The following is a 20,015-nucleotide window of genomic DNA, read 5'->3' as shown; positions in this document are numbered from 1 at the left end:
TCGTGAATTTTCATGAATTTCCTTAAGATAGAAAAAATAAAGTTAGTTTTATTTTATTTATTTTTTTTATTTTGTATGTAAAGATATGATTTCAACAATCGGCACAACAACAATTCAAACTACAGCACCAAACTCGTTAGTTATGAATCCTACGTCAATGTTGGTAGAAATGAAAAGCTTCATTCCTTCTTCATTTACTTTCGAAACAGAAATCCAGAAGATAAAGCAAGAACTTTTAACAAGTAATTTAGACTGTAGTGCGAAAGATGAAACAAATGAACAGTATCTTTATGACATGCAGGACATTATTGACCATTTGCCCAAATTGCCTGAAATCCAACAACAAAAACTAACCATTCCCGAATTTGACGAAATTGAAGTCAAAGCAACTGACTCAGTAGAAATAAAGAAGTTCATACGAAAGGTAAATTATGAATTCCTTGGTTTTCATTGCAACCATAAGGTTATGGACAAAGATTGCGACATGGTATATAAGAATATTTCTGACATATATAAATCTGAAGAATTTAAGACCTACGACAACTTTGTTTCGTTAGTTGCAGAATGTGTATGGCAGATAAGAGATAAAGATAGAAGAGGTAAGGTATGGAATGAACAAATAAGACCCGCTATGTTTGAGTTAAAGAAAACCATTGACGCCTTGGTTGTTTTAGCAGGTAAGGTTTCAGAATATAACGCAAAAATGAACCCGCAATGTTCTAAATGTAAAGCAGCAATGAGGAAATATAACTACTCCGTCAAAGAGATAGAAAGAATGCGAAACGACTATGCAGACTTAAAGAAAGAAGCAGAAAAGCCAGCAGAAGATAAAATGAACATGTTAGAATTTCTTAATAAAAATTATCCAACAGCAGAAGATTTCCTTCTATCTGACGTCAAGAAGAAGTATAAAGAAACTTTCGGCATTGTTAAAACATTCGATGTACTGACAGAAGAAATAGAAGCTACGAAATTGTTTAGAATTTCAAATATACATCGTACAATTCATGTGAAACGCTTGTGAAAAAAGAGGTGAGAAAACAGGTGAGAAAACGGGTGACATCTCACCTCTTCACCTAAACATTATTTTTGGTCATTTACACTCATTTACGAAGAAGTCATGACAAAGCATTTACGATGAAATCTTGACAAGGCATTTACGAAGAAGTTATGACAAAGCATTTACGAAGAAGTTATGACAAAGCATTTACGAAGAAGTTATGACAAAGCATTTACGAAGAAGTTATGACAAAGTCAAGACCCTTTGGGTCTCGCCGCTTAGCGGCTGAGGGTGAGAAAACAGGTGAGAAAACGGGTGACATCTCACCTCTTCACCTAAACATTATTTTTACTGAATTTAGCAACAAAATGAACGAGGTCAGGATGTATGTTGCTGAATTCATTCATAACACCCTTTGTAAGCTCATAAAATGTTTGTTTTGAGGTCGAGCCACTTTTGGCTCCACCGTATTCTTTCAACCTGAAGCATTTAATATATGTAAAAATATATTGTTTTAAAATGGTATGCCATATAGCTTCTTGAATTTGTTAAGAAGTATTCGAACGTATTTTCCATCTGTATCTCTAGTGTTTACATAAGCATAGCCCGCCTTAGTAAAATATACTTGTAATTTCCTATAGTTTACGCCGGTATAAAAGTAGAAAGAGTCTTGTTCTTCGCTATAGTAGTAAAACTCAAACGTATGCTTGCCATAGTCTGTAATTTCAATTGTTTCATCTTCTAGTTCGTCGACAAATTCGAATATAATATCTCCAAATTTGCCTTTGTTCTTATTGTTTTCAGAATAAGTGACCCAACGTAAGTTTTCAAGTCTATTGTCGTTTCTTATATGGTTTATATGGTCTACAAAAGGTAAATTGTTAGGATTCAGTATAAAATGAGTTGCAATGACAACATGTTTAAGATAGTGTTTTCCACCCATCTTCATATCAGCATATCCGTCATTTCGCTCCCATTCGCTTAAAACTCTTTTTGTCTTTTTGTTTCTGACTTCAAATGACTCACAACAGTGAATTTCATATTTCTCATCTAACAAACAAGTTTCCCAACGGTCTTCTCCAACAAACTCAGCGTACATTTCAAATAAAATAAAAAAAATATATTGTTTTAAAAATAAATTGTTTTCATGAGTTTTCTACGATGAAATCATGACAAATTCAAGACCCTTTGGGTCTCGCCGCTTAGCGGCTGAGGTGAGAAAACAGGCGAAAAAACGGGTGACATCTCACCTCTTCACCTAAATTATATTTTTGTCTGATTTACATCTAATGAAAAAGTTTAGATGAATTTTCTTATTCATGTCTGATTTACATCCAACGAAAAAGTTTAGAAGAATTTTCTTATTCTTTCTGGCATGTTTTTATCTTTCCAGTACTCCCGCTCTAATGGTCCCAGATGAGTTGGCTTTGACTCTCTCAAGTTCTTAGATGGTATAACATCTTCAACACCTCCTTCATATCTTACTTTATAAGTGTCATCGTTTGTGTTGTAGCCAAGTATTTCAATAACCACTCCTCGCTTTGCTTCGTCAATGGTTTCAGCAAGTTTGCCATTACTACTTTCAACTAACTTATGTCGAGGGTAAAATGCTATGGAGTCGTCAGCAGCTTTTATAAGATATCCATTACCTTGTGTAGAGTCTACGATATAATAGTTTCTACTTAACCTTAAACGTTTCTTTGTCAACGGTTTGTCGTCAAGAACTACACGAACTTTTGTACCAGGAATGAGGGTAAATTGTGTTGAATTTCTGATATTTTGTGTTTGGCTTCGTTTCTTTTGTATATACTTTTCTTCTTGTTGTTGTGTCATTGAATTTGGTGTATGTCCTGTTGTAGAATGTGTTGAGGAATTATATACTTCGAGAAAATGTTTCATTGTTTCTTCGGTAAAGTCTCGCTCTTGATTTAAATCTCTGAGCGTTCTTATGAAGCGGTTTATGATGCCGAGTATGTTATGGTTATGGTCTTCAGTAGTGTAGTGAGTTATGTTATGCTTAATGAGAAATTCTGTGATTTCATTGCTGAGGTATGCACTGTCTTGGTCTGATGTTAAAGTACTTGGGTTATGTTCTGCTACAAACTTTTGTAAAACTCTTAACACTTCACGAGTTCCTTTATTTTTCATTGGATATGCATATGCTTTGCGAGTGTTAACATTTATGAAGATGAGGAATGGTTTATGTCCTCCTTTTCTGCTTTGAATGAGAGTGTCAAATTGGTATGCGTCAGGAGTGTTGGAGTAAATTGGTAAAAAGTAGTCGTAAGGGTTTATTTTTGTTTGATGTACAACATTTTTGTCAAAGAACCTTTTCACTTCAGCTCTGTTAGTAAATCCCCAACTCTTTGCAGCTTCATTGAATTTCTTAAATGACCTCCATGGATGTTGTTCGAATACTTCTTTCAAGCTCATTTATGTAAAGTTAAAGATTTTATTCTAGGCTCAAGCGCGTTCATTGAACGCGGTACCATGCAAATACAGTCACAAATGGTGGCATGTAATCTGCACCCGAGCCTGTTGGATTTGTTGTGAAAGTATGGGCATGATTTCCTGCGGTTCCACAGAAAATACCTGTGCTAACATCTTTGGGGTCAGTTGTGATATCATATCTATGCATTCCCTGTCTATCCGAACCTGCTGCAAGATTTGTATAACCTCTTTTTGTTATTGAATGTGAATGACTACCTGTTGTGTTTGTAGTTCCTGTATGAGTGTGCGGTGGAAGGTTTGCTTCAGTAATTTTCTTCGAACCTCCTGTTTGCTTTGAAGAGTTAGCACAGTATAAGAATTTGTCTACAATCTGCTGCCATGTACCAAAACCTAAAACTGTTGCTGGATTTGTTGAGTTCATTGACGTATAAATAGAGCCTATAGGATATAATGTTTGAAGCATTTCTGTCTTTAATGTTTGAAGCTCTGTTTTGTCTGCTTTCTTGTCATATAAATCTTGAGCAGTGAATTTAATATTATGTTCATCCTTCATGACATAAACATCTTTACATCTAATGTTTCTCATCGTCGTTATGTCGTCATCCGATGTTAAACCTTGTGGAAAGTTAGGAGGTTTACAATATAATACAGCCGCGTGCGGCGGGGCTCCGCCCTCCCCACCAGTTTCTTCAACCGTTCCTTCAATACTTTCTATAGCAACAGTTGTAAAACTTGTATGTGTATGAGTCTTATTTGCTTTTTTATCTAACATTGCTGGTAGTTCATATGCTTCAAAGTTTCTGGCATGACTTTCAATGTTCCTGCAACTCTTATCTAAACTGTTAAGAGTATCTTTTACGCTTGTACTTGGATTTTCTAATGGTGCACTTGAACCAAGGTCAAAGTTCAATATTATGTCGTCTGCTCTAACAGTAGTGAAGGATTTATGTGTATGGTTCTTGTCAGCTTTACTGTCTAATGTAGCTTGAAGTTCATTTATATCGGAGATGTTGTGTTTATGAGATTTCAAAACTTTGTTCGTTGCTTCGAGTTCAACTTTGTCAGCTTTACTTTTAATAGCATCTTCAAACGTTATTTTTGCCTTAACTCTTAACATAAATCTTGGTTCAACTAATACACCGTTAACATTGAAAGTAGAGGCATAAATTTCACCGGTATAACCAAATGCTTCTGGTGCTTTAGCTACATCATACTGTACAGTACAGCTTATGTCATAACCTTTAGCACGAATGTATTTATATCTTCTTTCATTAACATTTTTTGTCTTCGCTTCATCACTTCGTGTTAAATATCCATGGTAGTCCGTTATAATCTGTTCGTCTGAAGTTATATAATGAACATGGTTCTTGTCCGCTTTACTATTTAATGTAGCTTGAAGTTCATTTATATCGGAGATGTTGTGTTTATGAGATTTCAAAACTTTGTTCATTGCGTCAAGTTCATTTTTGTCCGCTTTACTATTTAATGTAGCTTGAAGTTCATTTATATCGGAGATATTGTGTTTATGTTCTTTATCTGCTTTTTCGGCTAATTTCTCTTCTATCTCATTTATTTCAAGTTCATGCCTACCACCACCTCCCGAAGAAGTATTTTTCTTCAGCTCTTGAAGAACGTCCACTTCGCCATCTTTGGTGTCAATAATGAGACTTTGAGTTAAAACCTTTCCTGTCTTAATGGATGTTTGTAAAACTTCTTCTTCACCATGTTCGGGGTCATGGTCGTCATCATATCTTGTGAAATCAGAGATGTTGTCATACATTAAGCATATCTGTCTCAAAAGTTCTGCTATTTGAAACTGGAACGAAAGATATACAGAACTTTCATCATCTCCTAAAGTCAAGTCTGCTTTCTTAAGTATTTCTTGAATGTATGCAATGAGAACAGAGTACCTTGGAAAATATTCGAACAATATTTCATTAGCTGTTGGTTTTGGTGGTTCTTTTGGAGTTTCTGTTGTTTCAGTTCCTTCTGTAGGTTCTGTTGGAGTTTCTGCATCTCTTGACTTCAATGCTCTTGCTCTCAAAGACCTAAATGTTAGAGCACCGGGTTTTACAAAGGACTTTATAAATGCTTTAATAGTTCCTGGTAAGTTATTGTTAGCATTAAGTAAGTTCCTTATGCTTCCATCATGTACGTCCATAGCACTATGTAAAAAATCTATACTTTTCTTGTAGTCAGCAATAGACTGACTGTGATTTTTTAAAGATTTGTCAATACCTTTAAGCCAATCTTCATGCATGTCTGATACTGAGCCAAGAATATCATTTGCTTCCTTTAGTGTATTTTGTGCTTGTCGTAAAGTATCCAATCCCGTACGTGCATTGTTTGCTATACGTCTTACAGTATCTATTTGACTCCTTGTTTCTTGCATCCAACCAGATAAAGTTTTAATAGTATCCGAACCATTTGAAATGAAGTTCAAAGCATTTTTAACGTCATTTAAAACTTCTTCACCAAGTACCGCCCATATCTTTCCGATTTGGTATTGAAGAACTCCATATGAAGCAGCTGTTAAACCAGTATTTATAAGGTCCCATATCCATGATTTAGCAGTTTTTCCATCCTTTCCATCCTTTCCATCCAAACCGTTTTCGCCTTGAGGTCCTTGTATTCCTTGTATTCCTTGTATTCCTTGTATTCCTTGTGGTCCTTGAGGTCCGGTGTCACCCTTCTCTCCTTTCAGTTCATCTTTATGTTCGTTATAATATTCTAATGTCATAAGGTGTACATCATTACTGCTACCAGCAACGCCGAGAATTTGTTTCTCATTCATGACTAAATTCTTTAGGCATTTAATGTTGTCGTCAAATCGAAAGCTCTTTAACAATTCAATGAGAACATTTAATACTTTCACTAATGAGGCATCTACTGTAGAATTTATATATTGCACCGTTCCATCATTTATGATGGGAACCTTGCTTGTTGTAATGAATGGGTCATAAGTGTTAAAAGTATCGAAATCAATGACTTTTTTAGTTTTTCCATCGTCAATGACTAAATCATTGCCTTCAATGGTTAAAGTTGAGTTTTCGTTTACTAGTTCATGTGCTCTTCTTGCTTCATTTGTTTCATACGCATATGCAGCAATAGTCATATTTTAATGAGAATAAAATGTTGTTCTATTTGCAAAGTACAGACCCAAACGAATACGGGACAGTAAAGCTACAAACAAACTTAGGTCTTCAGAATGAAGCGCTTGCTTTCAGAGTTGTTGACTTCAATACTATCGCAACTTTTGTCATAACAGATGAAACAGATTTCATAGAGATTGAAATAGATGACAAAAGAAGTGTTGTAACATTTCCTAACAGAGCCGAGTACAGAATAGATAAAATTGCTGGAGTCATAGATACTCTCATAAATGAAGAAACTATTGACAACATAGATGTCGAACTCTCTTCTGAGGGAACATTGAAGTTCAGTAGCAAGAAAGAGTTCAAGATACCAAGAATGAGTCATAGAGTACAACTTCTTCTGGGAGCATACCATATGACATTTCCTTTGAAAAGTGTTGACAAAACGATTGAGATGAAATCTGTTCCATACGTATGTTATGGTAATTGTTTGTACGTTGAGTCAAAAATAGCTAATGTCACAGGTATTTCAGGAGTTAATAGTAAAGGTTCAGTAGAATATAAATCCTTCTGTTATGCAGTCAATTCAATGTTCATTCCAAATGTTCCTGTCATAGCAACTCATTTAGGTAAATGGGTTCGCATTAGTCCTCATAATTTGAAAGACATGCAATTCAGACTTGTTGACTTTCAAGGAGAGCCTGTAGAACTGAAGCAGCACCAGTGCGAATGACTGTTGAAGTTGACTTTTTAGAAAATATTAAATGCAACAGCTTACAAGAGAACTCAGAGCTAAAAATATAAAGTATGAATGTTATGTATTAGGTCATGAACTTTGGTTGTTGCTGTTTGATGAAACAAATGAGTTAGTTATGTCAGTCAAGAGAACAGAAAAAAGGCGTCAAAGGCGCCGAGCGCAAAGCGCTATATTTGTTAGTGAAAACTGCACCAAGTCAATAAGATTAGGTTTGCATTATGAAGATGAGTTCGATACTGTTGAAGAAGTTTTGGACAGATATTACAAATTGCTAACTTGAATTTTTTTGACTGACGGCGCAAAGCGCCAAGATGGGCTCAAAGAGCCCTCCTGACTGCTTTAATTTACTAAAACATATTTCAAGCAAAGCTTATAGTAAGTAGATAGTTTTGTATACTCGTTCGAATATTTATACTTAAACTCAACTCCTGTAGTTCCTGGTGTTTCAATGATGCGGATGTTACCTATTTTCATGAATAGTGGAGTTTGACCACAGCATTCGATTTCAGGGTCGAGATAGTCAATGACACATTGTTTCCCTGTTATTCGTGAGATAACATTTTCAAGGTCCTCCTTTGTTAGAATTATTTGGTTCTTGCTTATAAGATTTGTCAAAAGCTTCTTATCGTCTTTGAGTAAAATTGTTTGGTATAACTGAAGAAGGTAATGGTCTACGTTATCTGAAGGATTTGTTTGAACATTTGTGTAAGGGTTGTCGTTGGCTTCTTTGAAAGAATTTGGTCCAGTGGTGGATACTCTAACTTAACATCTGATGTAGCGTTAGCGTTTGAAGCTGAGTTTAAATTCACGGCGCCATGCGCCAAGATGGGCTCTTTGAGCCCTCCCGACTTAAGTTCTGGTTCTTTTTCTTTCAAACACTCTGAACTATAGTTCTTTATGACAATATTGTTTGTCGTTCGTGAGTCAACATTTGATGTTGGTTCAATTGGAACATTAACGCACCAGCTAAGATGGATTTGCTTCTCATTTCATATAGAATAAAAACCTTTTATATGTATGAAATGAACAATATACTCGACAAGGGTTTGAATGTAAAGCTAACGAATGAAAATATTGTTGAATTCACTGAGACAGGAGCTGTGTATAAAGATGTAGAACTACTGAACAAAAGAGCTAAGGGAAGAAGCAGGAATATGAACAAAGGGTGGAAGCCTATAAAAATTTATGTCAATGATGGCTCAGGAGGTTCAAACATAAAGTATGCAGAAAGTTATAGAGTTTATGCTCTCAAAGGTGAAAAGCCTTCATTTAAGAACAGCTATTCTAACACATATCCTCAAAAGCTAACGGATGGGAAGTGGATGATATGAATGACAGCAAAAATATTAACAGAAATGGCGACAGAGATGCATGGAATTTGTTTACCATCAGTCAATTGAAGGTTAAACTTTAAAACAATGTTGGTCGTTCCCATGGAATATTTTTGACTTTAATGGTATTAGTCATGATATGAATCTCAAGGTATGAACGAGGAGAGATGAGAGACTTATATGCTTCCCAAATTTCTTCAAAAGGTAATGTTATACCTGACTGTTTCCAAATGAGTTCAATATCATAGCGTGAGAAACCTTGAAAGATAACGAAGTCAGTTATGAGACGTTTTATGTTTAAAGCAAGGAAACGCCATGTTTGCATAAGTATTGCTACAGTTAAGTGGTAATGTCTGACTTTAGTTATGATGTTAGCTAATGGTGAGTCAGGTTTTGACACTAAACCTTTTCCGGCGAAGTCGTCACAAACGAGCAGAGTGTTTGAAGGATACTTTTTGAAGGGGTATTTTGAAAGTTTTGATAGAATGTAGTTTGTCAGTCGTTTCATATCGTAAACTCCTGAGTACTGACGTAAGTGGTGTTTGTCAATAATTCTTTCCATCTCTTCTGAAGTCTTTTGCATTCCTGACTGTATGAACTCTACAATAGCATAATATTTCCTCTTACGTCGAATGTAACGTTGAAGAAATTCAATGAGTTCACTGTCTGGAACTTTAACGACAGAGGCTTGAACTTTTGACATAAATGTTTTCGCTGTTGAATCCATAGAGTCTGAAGTTGCTGATATAATGATTTGGTCATAGTAAGAGTCGTTTCCTAAACGCTCTGTTATGAGTATATGACGAATGAGGTTGAATGTCTTACCTGAACCCATCTTTCCACAATAGAAATAAACACCATTTGAACAGAACTCATAGTCCTTACTGAAAGGAAGAATGAGAGAACTGTTGAGCTTTTCACTGCTTTCATTCATGTCTTCATCTACGTCATGTATTAAATGCTTCATTTTATCTTCATTAAAAATGCAAGTCAGAAATATTCAGAACATAGCACCGAGTCTAACTGACAAGAGTATAAAGATATACTATGAACACGTTATGATGAAACCTACCAAAATTCAAGAAAGTCAGTATACTTATGAATATCCAAGACACTGGGTAGAGTATGTAGGAGGTGAGAAAGCTATTGAAATAAGACAAGTTAGAAGTATTCCAGCAGGAAGGACAATATTATTGAAGAACTTTAATGTTTTGAGGTATAATGATGAAACAAAGAAGCAAGATAGTTTTCCTGTTGCTGTGTATGTGAACCTAGACACAGGAGATGACATGAAAGTTTTTAACACAAAGCTTCAAACGGTAGTGAGAGAACAACTGACTGCGGAAGGACATCCATTACCTTCAGAAGTTACCATAGTATATAATTTTGAAACAAATGCAATAGATTTTAAAGTCGTCTCTGCAAAGAAGTCAGGTTTTACATTTAATGAAGCAGATGTATATTCGAATGAAAACTTCAAAGCTATTGCATGGTTAGATAATGACGATTGCTTTAAGAAAATATTTAAATTCAGTGACTCAAAGATGTCAATAGATGACCTTCGTGGAATGTTACCATCGACGTTTACAGTAGAAGGTTCAGCAGGATTGCTTACAAGATTGTCAATTGGTGGTATTTGGTCTCGTGAGAACATTGTTATAAAATCCAGTATAAGTGAATTTGCTGAAGAATCTATATTATGTCTTTCAAACTATATGTATTCGCCGCCGAAGCATTATAGTATAACAAACTTTGTCAGTAAGTTTAATATAAGACTTGTTGAACCTTCTTCAATGAAAGATGTTGTGCTACCTAAAGATGGAAAGGATGGACTCATTATTGAGATGATTTTAATAGCATATTAAATGAGCTTGTTCTTGAAGGTCATTCATGATGAAATAACTGTTGTAGAAGATGTTAGCAATTGTTCAGACATTTTGAAGCGTATAGATGAGATAAGAAAGAAGTTTATGAATGAGAATGTTTATGTTTCATTGACTTTCTCCAGTAAAGAGAACTTTTATGAGATAATATTGAAGAGAGATGATTTTAATATGGTGTAAATGGTAGCTTGGACAGCTTTAGGCGCAATGGGAACAAAAGCATTAGCATTTGGAGCAAAAGCACTTGGGGCTTATGACGCAGTAAATAAAATGAGTGGAGGAAGAGTTTCGAAGACATTAGATGCAAATAAAGGAAAGATTGGAGGCTGGGTTGCAAAGAAGTTAAGATTAAATAAAATAGGGCTCATAAATAAAGCATCCAATTTGGTTGCGACTGAGTCAGAAAATGCTTTAGGAAAGGACGATGAGTTTGCAAAACATGCAAAAGACTTTAATGACCAGATGAAAGGTGAAACAATGCATTTAAATAGATTCGATGGAACTAAAGAAAATGTTTCTTCTCCACCAGTAGTTCTTCCGTATGGTCCCTATGGAATGTATGGAAACCCTTACGAAAGACCATTTGACCCATTGACTGGTGGAAGTAACTGGTATCATTACGGACGAAGAAGAAAGACAGTTAAGCTGGAGACAGACGTGAAGAAAGCAACTAAAAAGAAACCAAGGAAGAGAGTTATAAAGTAATGAATTCAACATGGTTAGAAAAGAGGTTAGAAAACGTGTTAGATCTAACATTCTACCCTAAATTTATTTTTGTGCTATGTTTTCATACGTGTGAGGGTGGTGATATCATTTATTTTTTATTTTATTTTTAAGTTTATTTGGATGTAAATGACGAAAACTATTGAGATAACAAACTACAACGGTCATGAGTTCAAGAATTTGTTCTTCGTTCCTCGTGAAAATACATTCTATCAGATACGAGGGAGAAAGGGTAAAGTTAGTTTAAGCGTTTATGAAGGAATGAAGAATGGAAAGTTTATACAAGCATACGATACAAACGGTAAACGTGTTTCATTAGCTTTGTCAAAACTTACTAACATTTATTTTGACAGTGATTTTGACCTATATGAAGAAGAAAGTGAGTCAGAAGATTATGAGCTGTTATGTGAAGCACAGCAATGGGAGGAGTTGCAATACTTTTGTAAGTGAGAACGTTTATTTTTACATTAGTGAGTTCGTTAGTGAAGTGGTTGGCGGCTTTGTAAATATTTAAGGTTAAGTTAGTGTTTGCGTTTGTGTTGTAAAATATACGTTAACGGTTTCGTAAAGTGTCAAAACCGTTAAGTGGTGTAAGGAGACGCGCAGTGCCACAGTACACGACTTAGGGATACTAACTATTGTTACCCATCTGAGATAGGCGCACACGCAAACTTGAATGTTTTGATAAGTGTCTAGTTGACAAAAGAAATATAAAAAAGGGAAAATGTGAAAATCTTTGATTTTGCCAGTAAATGCATACAATGGAATGTTTGATCGCAACAATTTATAGGTGCTGTCTATATGAAATGTCTTGATACTATGCGCATAAGCTTTGCCTTCAAAAGGCGCGTAATAGAAACACATATTATTGTCTGAGACTTCAAATGCAATGAGATCATCTGGAGATTCTTCTTGTACTGTCTGAACAAAGATTTGCAATGACACAACATCGTCAGGAGAATATCTAGTTTGAAGAGCATGTATTCTCTCTGCAAATTGTTTGATTGCACGTGGTTTTTGAGCGTACATCTCTGGAATGGACGGACCTGTAAGAGGAATTTCAAGATCTTTGAATGCATTTAGCTGTGCTATCGCTCTTTGATTGTCATCTGTTTGGAAGTAATGTTCTAAATATTTGCGATAAAAGACAGACGAATATTGACTTTTGTCATTTGGGGCGGAATGATCATGTTCTTCAACTATTTTGATGAGTTTGTATTTATTTTGATCCAAGATTGCAACATTAAAATGTGCAGGACATTTTGGATATTTGCAGTGGAATGAAATCTGAGATCTTTCTTTCCTGACACGTTCACCATATCCATACTGTGCTTGTATTTCTTGTTTAACTCCAAATTTACAAAGATCCATAACAGTAAAGATAGTTTCTTCTTCTAATTCCATTTGAAATTGAAATGAAAATTAAAAATTCAGAAATTTGAATAGATTTGGTCTGTAATTAAATGAGAATAGCAGTTTGTTCGTCATTGTTTGAGGCAAGAGTATTATAGGAATATTATATGATGGATTTGAGTTGCATATAAAGAGTGCAAAAGGATAAAGAGAGAAATTTTGTTAGATTAAATTATTAAATTTTAATTCTTTATTTTTTAGGATTGTTAGCTTTGTAAGATTGCTTTCTCACAAGAGAAAACAAGTATAAGGTTTAAGCTGTATGTATTAAAGTTATAAATATTTGATTTTAAAAAAAATCAAGATTTTAAACTTTAAAAGTATTAATTATGATTATCTTTCTTTAGCTTTACATGCTGTATGCTACTTTTGGAAACTGCTCTATTGTATTAGAATGTTTTTAAATTTTGCACCTAAAAATGCGTAATATTAAAAATTAAGGTATTAATTATGATTATCTTTCTTTAGCTTTACATGCTGTATGCTACTTTTGGAAACTGCTCTATTGTATTAGAATGTTTTTAAATTTTGCACCTAAAAATGCGTAATATTAAAAATTAAGGTATTAATTATGATTATCTTTCTTTAGCTTTACATGCTGTATGCTACTTTTGGAAACTGCTCTATTGTATTAGAATGTTTTTAAATTTTGCACCTAAAAATGCGTAATATTAAAAATTAAGGTATTAATTATGATTATCTTTCTTTAGCTTTACATGCTGTATGCTACTTTTGGAAACTGCTCTATTGTATTAGAATGTTTTTAAATTTTGCACCTAAAAATGCGTAATATTAAAAATTAAGGTATTAATTATGATTATCTTTCTTTAGCTTTACATGCTGTATGCTACTTTTGTCTTTGAGACATTCCATGATTTAAGTTAAGAAGCTTTAAAAAAAATGCAAAAAAAATTGAATACTTTACTGGCTGGGCAAATTTGTCGCCGCCCCGAATTTTCTCATAATTACTTATTGATTTTTATTTCTGAAATGAACAGAGAGGAGCTAGAGAGATAAGGAACTTATATGCTCAGTGTCAATTGTCGATTTTTATTTCTGACCCAAATTCAAGGGGTAAAAAAGAAAATCAAAAAGTATGTTCAAAATTGTGAATAATTTCTTAAATAGTATGTATTTAATAATATTAAATGCAATGATATAAGGGTTTCGTTTTGCGAAAAAAACGTACAATACGCAATTTCGCTAAAAAAACATTTAGCTAGCAATTTCGACCTTTGACTCCACTCAAGACGTCACTTTTTTAATTTTGCGGTATCATATTTTTGGAAAATATTTATGAATATTATATAAAAAGTCTCTTTAATATCTATATTTCATATTTTTATCGATTTTTAAGGTTTTTGCGAAAAGTATTCAATTATTTTTGCTATTTGGTCGGGTAAATGTCAGATTTGCGACATTTTCTGATATGATATTCAGATTCTACGTTGATAATAATGCTTATAGAACCCTCTTGCTATTGTGTCAAAATTGCTAAACCGATAGCAAAAATATCTCGCAATATCAAAATTGAGATATTGAGTGAATTATGCATTATAGAGATTAAAAATCTGATTTGTGAAAACATCTCATCAGTTTCTAGCTAATTCAAAAATCTTTACTATCTTATTCGATTAAAATGAAAAGGGAATAGTTTCATTATGCTTTAAATGACAGCCTTATAATATAATCATAGTTTTCGCTCAATATGCAGCATTTTTTTTTCGAAATCTATGGTCAATATCCTAAATACTGATTGCTTTGCATTCATATCTCTTACATTTTCTATACCCACATCACTATTCATTGCTATTCCTATCTTTTTCATTTTTGTTTGTTTCTCATAATTTCTCAAAAAACATGATAACTTGATATTTGTAAATATCATACTTTATAACGTAAATAAGAACTTGACCTATTAAGAAAAGCAGTAATGAAAAGAAAATCTGAAATTCATAAAAATTACAAGTTTCTGATGACAATTAGCTTAATTAAACCAGGTACAAGATTATATAATTGTATTTTCTATCCAATTATCCATATAATATCTTATCCAGAAAAAATAACTTGATCAATACCAAATGATTTTTTAACTAGTAAATAAAGTATTTTCTTTACACACACATTGTATATCATAGTTTTTTTTTGGTTTCGCAAAACATCCAAAAACAAATATGCTATAAAAGTGACAATTTTAGCAAAACGAAACCCTTAAATGATATGAAAATTATTTAATTTCACATAACGGTTTTCATGATTGAATGTAACATTTTGAAAGAAAACATTGAATTTGACCTCAATTTGTTAAATTTAGTAAATGTAGTTAGCATCATGTCACTATCCCTCCTAAAACATCGACCCGGTAACCTCTTAATCATCAACGGTTTTGGCGGTTTGATTATACAATTTGATATCATAAAATTTTTCGAAATCGATTTGTTTCATATTATATTTTTATATTCCTAAATTTCAACCGTTTATGTTGACACTTTCCATTCAATAAATTGAATTACACCATAAGTTTTCATAGCTGGAATGGTCCTTCTTTTCATAAATTTTAATCAATGCCGAAGAAGGGTAAAGGTCGTATGGGAAGTCCTCTTTACTGGGGAATGCTCAATCCCATAGATATGCAGCGTTATAACTATCTTAGACTTGCATTGTCCAGCAGCGAAACTAAAAATCAGAGGAATCGTCGCATTGCAACTTTTACAGAAGCGATGGAAGCTGTTCGTGGTTTTGCAATTCGTGGGGACTCTAATGATAAGCTTAGATGCCTTGTTTGTGGAATTGCCTGGCTTCCAGAAGGAATTGCAATCAACACCCATCAGCTCAAATTATTGATTTCAAGATGTAAATCTTCAATCAATGGAAGTCTTCAGAAACTCGGATTTACAGAAAACCTTGGAAGGACAGCTGCAGCAAATGCTATGATTGCCCAATACTCATTCCTTAAAGAAAACTCTACTGAGTTGCGTAAGTGGTCTGTTAGAAGGAAGCCATCAAGTACACCAATTGAAACATTGAATGCCTTCGCTATCAAATCTTACGCACCTGATCAGCTCTCACAGATCGTTCCTCCAGTTGAGCAAACCCCTCCACCATCAGAAATTAAAGAGCAATCAAACGAACCAAAGATTGACTTCCTTGATAACTTTGATTTTACAGATTTTCAGGAGAGTATGCTTTGGGGGTAAGTTGATGAAGTGATTTCCAGCGTTTTCTCCATCATATTATCTTATACTACGGACATATATTTTATTTATTTTTGCTTTTTTTTATATTATTAAAAATATTTGATCTATCCAATAATAAATCGTCTCGCTTTTTATTCCATTCAGAAATAATCAACATTAAGGGCGAACTGTAAAATTACAAATTTGAAATTCCGAAATTTCCGCTTTGTAATCTACTTATAAAAATGTTCACATGGATCCCCAGTGTTTCTGCTTGTCGTGGGAAGTATACATTTTGATTATAGTAATACCATATAATGTTCCTCGGGAAATATGTCAAAATGGTCCATATCATTCTCAAGCAGGATCTATATATCATTTGAAAATGGACTCATCATTTCATGAATGCAATTTTTTATACGAATGTCAACAATCGTTGCGAAGCAAAATCAAAATTCTGAGGATGAAATTGATTTGATTTGGTTTGGTTTTAAGTTAGCTAATGCATTTTTAAGGAATAATTATGTCAATAGCATTTTTTTCAATGAGAAATGGAGCAATAATAGATTTATGAAGGTTTTCGCCAAAACCGATGTGTCCATTCCAATATGTTTGATAATTTCATACTATTTTTACTGTTAGAATGTTATAATTGCTCAAAAATTATGCAAGATATAAAAATTGAAAGGTATTATTCTCAATCAAGCATGTGAGACACGTGAAAAATGCATGTGTATGGGTGATATATAATGAATTCACCCTTACCTTTTATAAAAAAGAATAAAAAGTTCTTTTACGTTTACGAAGCAAAAAAATATAAATAATGCATACACCTCCACAGCCTCATCAAAACATACAGATAATAAAAGACAGGCTGATTTTTTCTGTTTTAAGAATCCAGCCCTCTAATACGTCTACATTATTCAACTTTAGCGTTGATAACGATGATAGATTTCAATATTTGCCTTTCTTCTCTGATTTTGGACCACCAGAGCTATCTCATATCCATAATTTTTATCTACTTGTAAATCAGATATTATCGGAACATAAAGAGCAAATTCAATATGTATGTGGATTTACTCCACAAAAGATTGCTAACGCTGTAATGTTTATATCAAGCTACAATATGATCAAAAACGGACTAACTCCTTCGGAGGCTTTTGCACCTGTGTCGCATTTGGCAGCCTCGCTTAAACCTTATAGAGACGCTTCATCATTTCCATCGACATACGACTTAACAGTCATGCATTGTCTAAAGGGTCTTTACAGAGCTATGCAATTTGGCTGGTATAGACCTGAAACATTTAATTCCTCGGAAACTATATACTACGAGCAAGTTGAGAACGGAGATATGAACTGGCTTATACCAGGAAAGCTTCTCGCTTTCGCATCTCCTTATGCAACTAATAAAATTCAAGGCGGATATACAGTTTCAACTCCAAAAGAGTTAATACCGATATTTAGAGAGCGCGGAATTACAAGAATTGTTAGACTATGTCAGAGGTTTTACGATGAAAAACTTTTCGTCAACGCCGGCTTCAAACATACAGAATTATATTTTCTTGATGGGTCAGTTCCTCCAAATGATATTTTGAACAAGTTTCTTGATATAATAGAAAGTCATGATGTAATTGCTCTCCATTGCAAAGCTGGTTTAGGAAGAACAGGAACATTAGCAGCTTGTTACATGATTAAAGATTACGGATTCGATGGTGATGAAGCTATCGGCTGGATAAGAATTTGCAGGCCAGGATCCATCATTGGACCACAACAAAGTTATGTTTTGAAATTTTACGAACTTATCTCAAAGCCATCAGTTCCACAATCTCCTGTAGTATCAAAGAACCAAGTACATACTCCAACAAAGATTTTACGCAAGGCTACAGAAAAACCGCCGCCAATTTCAACAAAAACTACAGATTCGAGTTATACAACGCCAACTACAGACAGATATGGATCGAAGAAGACAAAACAATCGTCAACACCGCAAAGAGAAAAGCATTCTGAAGCTTCTGCTCCAAGAACACCAAATTCTGTTACAACAATGCAAGCAGAACTGGCCAAGCATGTAACAGCTGTATCCCTCACTCCAAAGCATCCTCAACCAAGAAAGTATAATAGGCCAAAATAACCTTTCCATTTTTTTCTATGATTAAAATAATGTTTGTGTTACACTTCGCTTTATTTTTTCATATATTGTTATCATCATTGTGTTCAGCCCACTTGGCTTGAAAATTACTGTTGAATATTTATCTATTTATTGCAAAACATCAATAAATATGCTATATGTGATATAAACATAAAAGACTAATCCTTGTAAAATATTAAATATTATATTAAAATAAGATAGTTTTTATAATCCGAAAAAAGAACAAATAATTTTGGGAAAGTAATAGAGTTAAACAGTTTGGTCATATAATTTAAAAATTATATTCGTATTCCGAAGTATCTTCGTACTCTGATGCTTCATTTAGAGCGATGTCAATTGATTCAAGAATTTCCTTGTGAAATACAATTGACATCTCTTCTGCATCATCTTCATTGATGGAATGATCGCCATTCTCATAGTTTATTCTGTGCGTAGTAAGCTTTTCGTTGTTCATGTATTATGAATTTTTCCCAAATTTTTCAGTGTATTTTGAGATATTTTTTGAAAGAAACTGTCAGATCAAAGAGCCAAATAACCGTCTGTTTTCCCAAACATTATTGATGAAAATTATGCTCTACATTATTTGTGTAAGATGATTAAATGGCAACAATGCAAAGCCGTTGATCATGAATTTCAAAGGCTCATTAATGACCTATGATGATTACATTTATCCTGGTGAATTTTTATACTATTTGGTCTACAAAAGTCATATGCTTATCATTGGAAATTATTGTTATCGATCTTCAATAAACATATTTTGTAAATGTTTATTGTTGAATCATATCAAAAGAAAATACAATTATCATTAATCTTTTATTTATTTTTAAGAAACAACAATTGAAAATAATAAATGTAGATATTGAGCAAATAGCATGCAATTACATACACAAACGGAGGGACTATCTATCAGCAGTATGCCAGTAATTCTTGCTGCTCCATTCCCAGTATGTTTAGAGAAATCTGTAATTTTTTTATACTTTCCAAGCTCTCCAACACCTTCCACACTTCCGGATCCTCCGCCACCGCCATTGTTGCCATTATTTGTTGTGCCTCCTCCGTATTTTCCCCCTCCGCCACCCCCGTATATATTTCCCGTTCCTTTTCCGAACTCTCCGCATTTTTCTCGAATTGTTCCGCCGCATCCATTAGGTGTTCCATAAGGAGCTTTCCCGCTTGCATCAGTTTCACCGTTAAGTCCACCCCCACGGCCACCTCTAGAATGATAACTGTCTTCGTTACTGTAAGCGCCCCCACCGCCACCTGCTATCAAAATTCTCAATTCAAAATTTGAATCCCAACCGCCGGATTTTGTTCTGAAATCAGTGGCTCCACATCCACATCCATCATTAATTGTTAGCCTTTTGGCGCCGCCGTTATATGTCGGGCCAAAATATGTCGAGGTGTTGGCAGTTGCTCCGATATGGAGATATAAAGTCGATGTTTGGTTCGCAAAAAAAAACACCGGCAGAATAACCGCCAAATCCGCCATATTCAATAACAGGTCTTGCGGTGGAATTTCCGCCTTGAGCACCCCAGACTTCGAGGTAATATAGCCCTTTTTTTAATGTTATCTTGTATGGAGAACATTCCTTTGGGGAATTACATGGATAATCAAAATATATATATTTTTGAAGAGGATCAACCTGAACATATAAATTTGATTCATGAAAAACTTCAATTGAATGAAAAAAGTTTTTATGCAAATTGCAAGTTCATCATAAAATCAACATTCAAAAAAATGAAGCATCGTTTTATTTTGATTAATGACTCAGCGTGTGAACAGTAGTGGTTTGAACTTGGACAGGACTAAAGGACTTAGCAAACTCGAATTCATGTTGGACTATTGAACTACAATATTATCCACATTCAGCTACAATTTGGATCTCAATTCTCGAATCATTTTTCGATAAAGAAGTTTAGAAGGTATTTGTTCAGACAAATGCATATGAACTATATGCTTATAAGAATGAGTGCGGATGAGATTTTAATTTATTAATTTTCACCATACAAAATGAAGTTGAATAGATTGTACCAGTG

The 20,015-nt window shown here is 34.0% G+C and overlaps 11 protein-coding genes across 11 annotated transcripts, besides 2 other annotated features; 5 read left to right on the top strand and 6 right to left on the bottom strand.

The window, feature by feature from the left end:
* Positions 1-11,817: part of a mobile genetic element that runs on past the window's edge.
* TVAGG3_0366320 (organellar and viral DNA polymerase type B) lies at positions 179-1,024 on the top strand (the record flags this gene model as incomplete). Its single annotated transcript, XM_051231583.1, has 1 exon — positions 179-1,024. A coding segment is annotated over one exon (846 nt), but the record flags the coding sequence as incomplete, so codon positions are not given.
* On the bottom strand, positions 1,515-2,099 carry TVAGG3_0366310 (His-Me finger endonucleases family; the record flags this gene model as incomplete). Its single annotated transcript, XM_051231582.1, has 1 exon — positions 1,515-2,099. One exon carries the CDS (start codon positions 2,097-2,099, stop codon positions 1,515-1,517), a length of 585 nt encoding a protein of 194 aa, XP_051101312.1.
* On the bottom strand, positions 2,348-3,148 carry TVAGG3_0366300 (integrase core domain containing protein family; the record flags this gene model as incomplete). The annotated part of the gene is made up of 1 exon (XM_051231581.1): positions 2,348-3,148. One exon carries the CDS (start codon positions 3,146-3,148, stop codon positions 2,348-2,350), a length of 801 nt encoding a protein of 266 aa, XP_051101311.1.
* Positions 3,485-4,901, bottom strand: TVAGG3_0366290 (keratin-associated protein family; the record flags this gene model as incomplete). Its single annotated transcript, XM_051231580.1, has 1 exon — positions 3,485-4,901. A coding segment is annotated over one exon (1,417 nt), but the record flags the coding sequence as incomplete, so codon positions are not given.
* Positions 6,215-6,566, bottom strand: TVAGG3_0366280 (organellar and viral DNA polymerase type B; the record flags this gene model as incomplete). The annotated part of the gene is made up of 1 exon (XM_051231579.1): positions 6,215-6,566. A coding segment is annotated over one exon (352 nt), but the record flags the coding sequence as incomplete, so codon positions are not given.
* On the top strand, positions 6,584-7,193 carry TVAGG3_0366270 (uncharacterized protein; the record flags this gene model as incomplete). The annotated part of the gene is made up of 1 exon (XM_051231578.1): positions 6,584-7,193. A coding segment is annotated over one exon (610 nt), but the record flags the coding sequence as incomplete, so codon positions are not given.
* On the bottom strand, positions 8,714-9,601 carry TVAGG3_0366260 (protein of unknown function, DUF4106 family; the record flags this gene model as incomplete). Its single annotated transcript, XM_051231577.1, has 1 exon — positions 8,714-9,601. One exon carries the CDS (start codon positions 9,599-9,601, stop codon positions 8,714-8,716), a length of 888 nt encoding a protein of 295 aa, XP_051101307.1.
* TVAGG3_0366250 (uncharacterized protein) lies at positions 9,618-10,499 on the top strand (the record flags this gene model as incomplete). Its single annotated transcript, XM_001324074.1, has 1 exon — positions 9,618-10,499. One exon carries the CDS (start codon positions 9,618-9,620, stop codon positions 10,497-10,499), a length of 882 nt encoding a protein of 293 aa, XP_001324109.1.
* Positions 11,818-11,877: 60 nt separating the features above from the next.
* Positions 11,878-13,604: a mobile genetic element.
* Positions 13,605-15,183: 1,579 nt separating this feature from the next.
* On the top strand, positions 15,184-15,962 carry TVAGG3_0366220 (transcription-initiator DNA-binding domain ibd family; the record flags this gene model as incomplete). Its single annotated transcript, XM_001324070.2, has 1 exon — positions 15,218-15,850. The coding sequence occupies one exon, from the start codon at positions 15,218-15,220 to the stop codon at positions 15,848-15,850; it is 633 nt and encodes a 210-aa protein (XP_001324105.1).
* A 690-nt stretch (positions 15,963-16,652) lies between these two features.
* Positions 16,653-17,960, top strand: TVAGG3_0366210 (protein tyrosine/serine/threonine phosphatase protein; the record flags this gene model as incomplete). Its single annotated transcript, XM_001324069.1, has 1 exon — positions 16,653-17,960. One exon carries the CDS (start codon positions 16,653-16,655, stop codon positions 17,958-17,960), a length of 1,308 nt encoding a protein of 435 aa, XP_001324104.1.
* An 841-nt stretch (positions 17,961-18,801) lies between these two features.
* Positions 18,802-19,467, bottom strand: TVAGG3_0366200 (glycine-rich protein family; the record flags this gene model as incomplete). The annotated part of the gene is made up of 1 exon (XM_001324068.1): positions 18,802-19,467. The coding sequence occupies one exon, from the start codon at positions 19,465-19,467 to the stop codon at positions 18,802-18,804; it is 666 nt and encodes a 221-aa protein (XP_001324103.1).
* Between the last annotated feature and the right edge of the window lie 548 nt (positions 19,468-20,015).

Source organism: Trichomonas vaginalis, chromosome V (assembly GCF_026262505.1).
Source record: "Trichomonas vaginalis G3 chromosome V, whole genome shotgun sequence".
NCBI lineage: Eukaryota > Parabasalia > Trichomonadida > Trichomonadidae > Trichomonas > Trichomonas vaginalis.
The sequence above is the reverse complement of the archived record's forward strand: the minus strand, read 5'-3'. Positions and strand labels throughout refer to the sequence as shown.